Source organism: Nerophis ophidion, linkage group LG04, assembly GCF_033978795.1.
Source record: "Nerophis ophidion isolate RoL-2023_Sa linkage group LG04, RoL_Noph_v1.0, whole genome shotgun sequence".
Taxonomy (NCBI): domain Eukaryota; kingdom Metazoa; phylum Chordata; class Actinopteri; order Syngnathiformes; family Syngnathidae; genus Nerophis; species Nerophis ophidion.
In genome coordinates this window covers 15,262,881-15,271,821 of record NC_084614.1, presented here as the reverse complement: position 1 = coordinate 15,271,821, position 8,941 = coordinate 15,262,881, and the positions used below count along the sequence as shown (strand labels likewise).

The 8,941-nt window shown below is 43.0% G+C and overlaps 1 protein-coding gene across 1 annotated transcript; it reads right to left on the bottom strand.

The window, feature by feature from the left end:
- Positions 1-627: 627 nt before the first annotated feature.
- LOC133550526 (putative transmembrane protein ZNF593OS) lies at positions 628-8,280 on the bottom strand. Its single transcript, XM_061896495.1, has 3 exons — positions 8,043-8,280; positions 4,400-4,463; positions 628-1,070 (listed from the first exon to the last, which is right to left on the bottom strand). The coding sequence occupies exons 1-3, from the start codon at positions 8,114-8,116 to the stop codon at positions 936-938; spliced, it is 273 nt and encodes a 90-aa protein (XP_061752479.1). The 5' UTR covers positions 8,117-8,280; the 3' UTR covers positions 628-935.
- Between the last annotated feature and the right edge of the window lie 661 nt (positions 8,281-8,941).

Genomic DNA, 8,941 nt, shown 5'->3' with positions numbered 1-8,941 from the left:
TCATTGATATTTTTTAATTATTATTGTTATTATTATTTGAAACTCAATTTTGCATGTCACAATAAAGTTATATAAGCCTTGCTTGTTCAATATTCAATGAAAAACTTGTTTGGGTCCCTATTAAAAGATTAATTTGTTCAACCTTGACCCGCGGCTTTGTTCAGTTTTAAATTTTGGCCCACTCTGTATTTGAGTTTGACACCCCTGGGTTAGAGTGTCCGCCCTAAGATCGGTGAGTTCAAACCCCGGCTGAGTCATACCAAAGACTATAAAAATGGTACCCGTGACCTCTCTGCTTGGCATTTAGCATCAAGGGTTGGAATTGGGGGTTAAATCACCAAAAATGATTCCTGGGCGTGGCCACCACTGTTGCCCACTGCTACCCTCACCTCCCAGGGGGGGAACAAGGGGATGGGTCAAATGCAGAGGACAAATTTCATCACACTTAGTGTGACAATTATTGGTATTTTAACTTAACGTAATAAAATATCATCCCGGGGGCCATAGGTAATTCATTTACGGGCCACATCCGTAGGACTAACAGCATGTTACCCCCCCGTTGCACATGAATGCCTCCATGCAGACTGTCCGGTGGACCAAGAAGAAATGTTCCAGAAGCGTCGGGCCTGAGAACGGGATTGTGTTTATTTGGGAATCAGTCGGTAAGAATGGTGGAATGTAACACAATGTGGGGGAAGTGCATGGTGTCATCACTAAAACACAAGTCGTACGCTACATTCAAGTGTGAATATTCCAAAAGGGAAAGCATGTGAGTTCAGTGAAAAGGACATTCGCTTTTATTATGTGTTGGCCTACAAAGTTTGGACACCCCTGACGTGGAAATAGTCCTGAATTATCGAGCGTCTGTGGGTTGTTATCATCTTCATCCTCAACCGTCGTCAACTTCCTCGCACACCCTCGGGGCGTCCTGGTGGTCAAACGGCGGACCGGTCCGCCATCTGCACGGTGCTGTAGAGGCTCACGCACAGCCCCGCCGCCGCCATCGTCACGGCGACGGGATTGATGAGGCCGCCGGACGGCTGCGTCATCACCTTGCCCGACGCCTGCCTCTGCGGACAAGTGTAGGGTGGGGGGGTGCTATCATGCTCCAAATCTCATATCAGATTATTCTGCCTTTTGGTTAAATGTACCGTTTTTCAATATTATACACAGTGGGGCAAAAAAGTATTTAGTCAGCCACCGATTGTGCAAGTTCTCCCACTTAAAATGATGACAGAGGTCTGTAATTTTCATCATAGGTACACTTCAACTGTGAGAGACAGAATGTGAAAAAAAAAATCCAAGAATTCACATTGTAGGAATTTATTTGTAAATTATGGTGGAAAATAAGTATTTGGTCAACCATTCAAAGCTCTCATTGATGGAAGGAGGTTTTGGCTCAAAATCTCACGATACATGGCCCCATTCATTCTTTCCTTAACACGGATCAATCGTCCTGTCCCCCTTAGCAGAAAAACAGGCCCCAAAGCATGATGTTTCCACCCCCATGCTTCACAGTAGGTATGGTGTTCTTGGGATGCAACTCAGTATTCTTCTTCCTCCAAACACGACGAGTTGAGTTTATACCAAAATGGATACATGGATGATACAGCAGAGGATTGGGAGAATGTCATGTGGTCAGATGAAACCGAAATAGAACTTTTTGGTATAAACTCAACTCGTCGTGTTTGGAGGAAGAAGAATACTGTCACAACATGGCTTGTTTCTTCGATGCAGATGAGGATCAACACGAGCGAGGCGTGAAGGTGAGTACATAGTTGTTTGTTTAAAACTATAATAAAAAATAAACTAAGGGCGCTCACAAGGAGGTACAGACACTTGGCTATGAACAAACAAAAGACTAGCATAAATGCAAAACTACAAACATGAAACAAAAACACTTGCTCGATTGGCATGAATAATAATAAACTATAAACAAAACTAGCACGGCATGGAGCTATGGACGAGGGCATGAAGGAGGTGCAGCATGGGGTGCGAGTGTGAAGATCCCAGGACGAAGACAAGAAAAAGAGTGACTTAAATAGCTGTGATGATTAGTGAAAACAGGTGAGGCTGAGAACAGGGACGTGACAGGTGAAAACTAAGGAGGTTGGCATGGAAACAAACAAAACCAGGAAGTGCAAAACGTGACTGATTGTCCAAAATCAAAAACATAACATGACAAAACAAAACATGATCCATAGGTGTGACAAATACTGAGTTGCATCCCAAGAACACCACACCTACTGTGAAGCATGGGGGTGAAAACATCATGCTTTGGGGCTGTTTTTCTGCTAAGGGGACAGGACGATTGATCCGTGTTAAGGAAAGAATGAATGGGGCCATGTATCGTGAGATTTTGAGCCAAAATCTCCTTCCATCAATGGTTGACCAAATACTCTTTTTCCACCATAATTTACAAATAAATTCTTTAAAATTCCTACAATGTGAATTCCTGTTTTTTTCCCCACATTCTGTCTCTCACAGTTGAAGTGTACCTATGATGAAAATTACAGACCTCTGTCATCATTTTAAGTGGGAGAACTTGCACAATCGGTGGCTGACTAAATACTTTTTTGCCCCACTGTAAATCAAAACAAAATAATTGTCATTTAAAAAGTGATCAGTAACCATTTTTTGCTGCTCTCCTAAAAAAAAACGGGTTTAAAAGTCAGTACGTGCGTCTGCCTCACAATACGGTCCTGGGTTCAATCCTACGGTCGGGATCTTTCTGTGTGGGGTTTGCATGTTCTCCCCGTGACTGCGTGGGTTCCCTGCGGGTACTCCGGCCTTCTCCCACCTCCAAAGTGTGAATGTTGTCTGTCTATCTGTGTTGGCCCTGCGGTGAGGTGGCGACTTGTCCAGGGTCTACCCCGCCTTCCGCCCGAATGAAGCTGATATAGGCTCCAGCACCCCCCACGACCCCGAACGGGACACCCGGTAAAAAATGGATGTATGGGATTCAATAAGCAAAAAGCATGATGTATTATGTAAAACGTTGCTTATAATGACCATTGGTGTGCAGCCGCTAAGTCTCTTTAGCAGCCTCTGCTGGCCGCTTGGCGCACTGCATGATGTGATAGCCTCAATGAATAAATAAAAGGCTGCCTTCCCTGATTGTTTGAGGTTATTTATAGCGTCCTGCAGCGAGTTATACAACATACACTCCCTCTGAGGGAGACCTTTCTTTAAAGGGGAACTGCCATTTTTTTAATGCATTCTAAGTCGTAAAATATGGCAAGCATGAGGCGGCTAACAATGCAGATATAGAGATTGATTGATTGATTAATTGATACTTTTATTAGTAGATTGCACAGTTCAGTATATATTCCCTACAATTGACCACTAAATGGTAACACCCGAATAAGTTTTTCAACTTGTTTAAGTCGGGGTCCACGTTAATCAATTCATGGTCGTAAACTATCCTGCCCTTAAAGAACTATAAAAACATCAAAAACCCACCAACAATACTCCATTTACATGTCGTGAGCTGAATATTCACCAAATATTAGCGATGTTGTTACTATATGTGCTAATGTTGAGGATGATAGAATAATGTGGACATAAACCGGCAAGCTGGTCAACTTTGACATTCAACTGGGACCTGGAAATGGAGAGAAATAAACAAAAAGACATGCACATGCGCTCACTTTGTTTTTTTATTTTTTACCTGCGTGATTCATTCTGTATTTAAAGAGGAAATATGAACACCCCGTCAGTCTGCATTCTAGTGAGAGCCGACGTTGTGCAGTAAGTGATTGTTTTTATTACGTTGGTCGTTTGTGTATCTTGTTTGGCACTTTGCAACACTGCTCCATGATGCTTAGCGTTTCATTGAAGCTGCATCTGTTTATCACTCAGCTTCTAAAAATTTGGAGCTCATCCTCCTTATATTCAGGCTCAAAAATATAAGGCTCCGGATCATTGTTTGTCCCAAAGGAGTCTTTGTTGTCTCTCATGAAGTCTGCATGAGTAGTAGTGTAGTACATATTACATGTTATTATGAATGTTACTACATTTTATATATATATATATATATATATATATATATATATATATATATATATATATATATATATATATATATATATATATATATATATGTATATATATATAGTTAGTGTGTATATAAAATATTGGTGGAGGTTTTTGATGGGGTTTTTTCAGCGCTTTATATGGGGAATAGAGCAACTACCATTGGCCCTATTGTTAGCTGACTTTTGCTAACGTTTATTTATGATTTAGAATGCATAAATAAAAGGGAAACATATGTTTTCTTGTCTTCCATGAGGATTTTGAATGCTCCGCAAAAATCCCAAAATTATGAATTGAATGTCTTCTTGTGATTTGAGGTGAACACGTTTTCTACAAATGAGTGGAAAGGGAAGGATTCACCGACCTGGAGGAGGCGGAAATAGCCCGGAGTTAGCCTTCCCAATCTGACGATCATTGCTGCCGCCGTCCTGCGGGGGAAGACAAGCGTCACATGACCTTTGACCGCCGTTTTTTTCTTTTTGTCATCACTCAAAAATGAATAATGAATCAAAATCATTGTTCTAATGAATTATTGACCTATTCAAGGCCCCAATTACTTGACATCAAATAGTCCACTTTGAAATACTTTTTGGAGGAAAAATATTGCATATTTTGTGTTTTTGCCATATAAGAAATAGTTTTATTTAAAAAAAAAAAAATAGAGCACAAAGCAAACAAACATACAATTATTTTATATATTAATAAATAATTTATACTAATATTTTATGTTGCCCACCACGCCATTTTATGTGTTACACCTTATCATTTTATGTGTTCCGTCATGTTATTTATCGTGGCCCGCCACATAATTTAATGTCAATAATTGATTGTATCTGGCCTGCCACACCGTTTCATGTTGTGGAGGGGGGCATGGCCTGCGGACCTGCAGCGAGGCGGGGTGTGTAAAGCAGTGTTTTTCAACCTTTTTTTTTAGCCGGGGCGCATTTTTCTTCATTGAAAAAATCCGGAGGCACACCATCAGCAGAAAACATTTAAAAAAATGAAACTCAGCAGCCGATATTGACAATAAAAAGCAGTACTCGCAATTGTTGGATATGAATTTAAACCCTAACCAAGCATGCATCACTTTCGCTCTTGTCTCAAAGTAGGTGTACTGTCACCACCTGTCACATCACGCCCTGACTTATTTTGACTTTTTTGCTGTTTTCCCGTGTGTAGTGTTTTAGTTCTTGTCTTGCGCTCCTATTTTGGTGGCTTCTCTTGTTTTGTTGGTGTTTTCCTGTAAAAGTTTAATGTCTTCCTTGACCGCTATTCCCCGCAAATGCTTTGTTTTAGCAATCAAGAATATTTCAGTTGTTGCTAACCTTCTTTGTAGGGGACGTTGTTGGTTGTCATGTCATGTTCGGATGTACATTGTGGACGCCGTCTTTGCTCCACAGTAAGTCTTTGCTGTCGTCCAGCATTCTGTTTTTGTTTACTTTGTATCCAGTTCAGTTTTAGTTTCGTTCCCTAAGCTTCAATGCCTTTTCGTAGGGGCACTCACCTTTTGTTTATTTTTGATTTTAGCGTTAGATACCGTTTCACCTGCACGATGCCTCCCGCATATTGTGATCACGATGAACTACGAAGCAATTAGCTACCAGCTGCCACCTACTGTTATGGAAGAGTATTACACGTTTACTCGGCCGAACTCTAGACAGAACAGACACTCAACAACAACACAATATTTGCAGACTATAATTACTGGTTTGGAAAAATATTTTTACCCGAAATAAGTGAAATTACATAATCTCCCACGGCACACCAGACTGTATCTCACGGCACTGTGGTCGAAAAACACTGGTGTAAAGGACCGGCTGGGGTGCACCGCCGCAGACCATCGACGCCAGTTCCGGTCGATGCGCCTCGGGGAGGAGGACCGCCCGTTCGTGTTCGGTCTCCAGGAGGCGGCGACGCACTGGCTGCAGCCGGCACAAAGAGACTGCCGGTTATTAGACTAAATCATCTTGGAGCAGTTCATGGAGGCGATCCCGGCGCGGACAGCCAACTGGGTCCGGTATCACCAACCCCGGGACCTGGCAGCAGCGGTAACCCTCGCCGAGGACCACCTGTCCGTACACCACGAGGCGCGACCGGCACCCACACCGCGCGAACAGAGCGCGAGTATGACAGATCCCGAGGCATGACCCGTGTGACTCTCCCTCTGCTCTTTCTCCGCAGGTCCCGGCTGCTGCCTTTTAACAGAGTGACAGGTGATTAGACAAGCAGGCCCAGGTGGGCCATCTACGCACCTGTCGCTGATCTTGCAGCCCGTCCTGGCACACCTGGCCTCGCTGCAGGTCCGCAGGCCACGCCCCTCCTCCACACATGCCATTGTAACCGCCCCACCACGTCGTTTTATGTTGTCTGCTACGATATTTAACGTGGCCCGCCACATTATTTTATGTATTCCACCATGTTGTTTTATCTGGCCAGCCACCTCATTTGTCACTACATCATTTTATCTGGCCGGCCACATTATCACAGGCCTACTGAACCCCACTACTACCGACTACGCAGTCTGATAGTTTATATATCAATGATGAAATATTAACATTGCAACACATGCCAATACGGCCTTTTTAGTTTACTAAATTGCATTTTTAAATTTCGCGCAGAGTCCTGTTGAAAACGTCAGTATGATGACGCGGATTGTAGCGGACATTTTTTTCCAGTCCGATCCCAGCTATAAGTAGTCTGCTTTAATCGCATAATTACACAGTATTCTGGACATCTGTGTTGCTGAATCTTTTGCAATTTGTTCAATTAATAATGGAGACGTCAAAGAAGAAAGATGTAGGTGGGAAGCGGTGTATTGCGGCCGCCTTTAGCCACACAAACACAGCCGGTGTTTCCTTGTTTTCATTCCCGAAGGTGAAGCTTTACTATGGAACAGAGCGGTCAAGCGAACATGGTTCTCTACCACATGTCAACCGGCATGTTTCGGTGAAAAAATTGGGGTAATAAGTCGGCTCTTACCGCAGACATGAGCGGAGCTTGCGTCGTTCCTCGTGCACCTGTCAAATAGGCAGCTGCGTGGCTTCCCTCACAGACACTGGCGGTCACCACACCTGTGGCCACACCCCTCCGACTTTCAGGGACGACAGTATAATCTCACTACAACATTAGTAACACAATAAGCAGATAAGGGATTTTCCAGAATTATCCTAGTAAATGTGTCTATTGATTGACTGATTGATTGATAATTTTATTAGTAGATTGCACAGTTCAGTACATATTCCGTACAACTGACCACTAAATGGTAACACCTGAATAAGTTTTTCAACTTGTTTAAGTCGGGGTCCGCGTTAATCAATTCATGGTAAATAACATCTGAATATCTCCCACTGCCCTGTCTTTTTTTCCCCTTTCTAGTCCTTCACTCTAACTTTCCTCATCCACGAATCGTTCATCCTCGCTCAAATTAATGGGGAAATTGTCACTTTCTCGGTCCGAATCGCTCTCGCAGCTGGTGGCCATGATTGTAAACAATGTGAGGATGTGAGGAGCTCTACAACCCGTGACGTCACGTGCACATCGTCTGCTACTTCCGGTACAGGCAAGGCTTTTTAAGTAGCGACCAAAAGTTGCGAACTTTATCGTCGATGTTCTCTATTAAATCCTTTCAGCAAAAATATGGCAATATCGCGAAATGATCAAGTATGAAACATGGACCTGCTATCCCCGTTTAAATAAGAACATCTCATTTCAGTAGGCCTTTAATGTGCCCCCCATGTCATATTGTTTCTCATAGTCATTCTCTATGACATCCCACTGGGTTGTGAGTTTTTCCTTGCCCTTATGTGGGATCTGAACCGAGGATATGTCGTTGTGGCTTGTGCAGCCCTTTGAGACACTTGTGATTTAGGGCTATATAAATCAACATTGATTTGATAAGGGAGGAGAAATCTCTGCAACAACTCAACCACACCAACATTTATCATCATTGCGCTTTCTTGTTTCTTTCTAACACATGTCTTGCGCAAAAGTGAAAAAAGAAAGAGTACCTTCCTTCCAGACAGGGCGAAGCAGTCAGAACCTCACAGCAGGGAGCCAAAAGCAGCGACCCGCTCCGCTGCATGGCGAGCTTTTTATACGAGTCCCGTCCGCAGTGCACGCTCGGGGGAACACGTGCGTGGGCGACTTACGTAAGCATCAACAAAAAGCGTCCTCCAGGCGAGAGACGACACAAGAGGCTCCATTTTGGGCTTTTGGCGGACGACGTCATCTTTATTGTTGATTGAGAGTGCTTGCGATGGTCAGGTTACGTAACGCCGTTTTCCATGACGCCACACTTGACTGGCTGACAAGGTTATATACAAACCCCGTTTCCATATGGGTTGGGAAATTGTGTAAGATGTAAATATAAACGGAATACAATGATTTGCAAATCCTTTTCAACCCATATTCAGTTGAATGCACTACAAAGACAACATATTTGATGTTCAAACTCATAAACGTTATTTTTTTTTTGCAAATAATAATTAACTTAGAATTTCATGGCTGCAACATGTGCCAAAGTAGTTGGGAAAGGGCATGTTCACCACTGTGTTACATCACCTTTTCTTTTAACAACACTCAATAAACGTTTGGGAACTGAGGAAACTAATTGTTGAAGCTTTGAAAGTGGAATTATTTCCCATTCTTGTTTTATGTAGAGCTTCAGTCGTTCAACAGTCGGGGGTCTCCCTGTCGTATTTTACGCTTCATAATGCGCTACACATTTTCGATGGGAGACAGGTCTGGACTGCAGGCGGGCCATGAAAGTACCCGCAGTCTTTTACTATGAAACCATGCTGCTGTAACACGTGGCTTGGCATTGTTTCGCTGAAATAAGCAGGGGCGTCCATGATAATGTTGCTTGGATGACAACATATGTTGCTCCAAAACCTGTATGGACCATTCA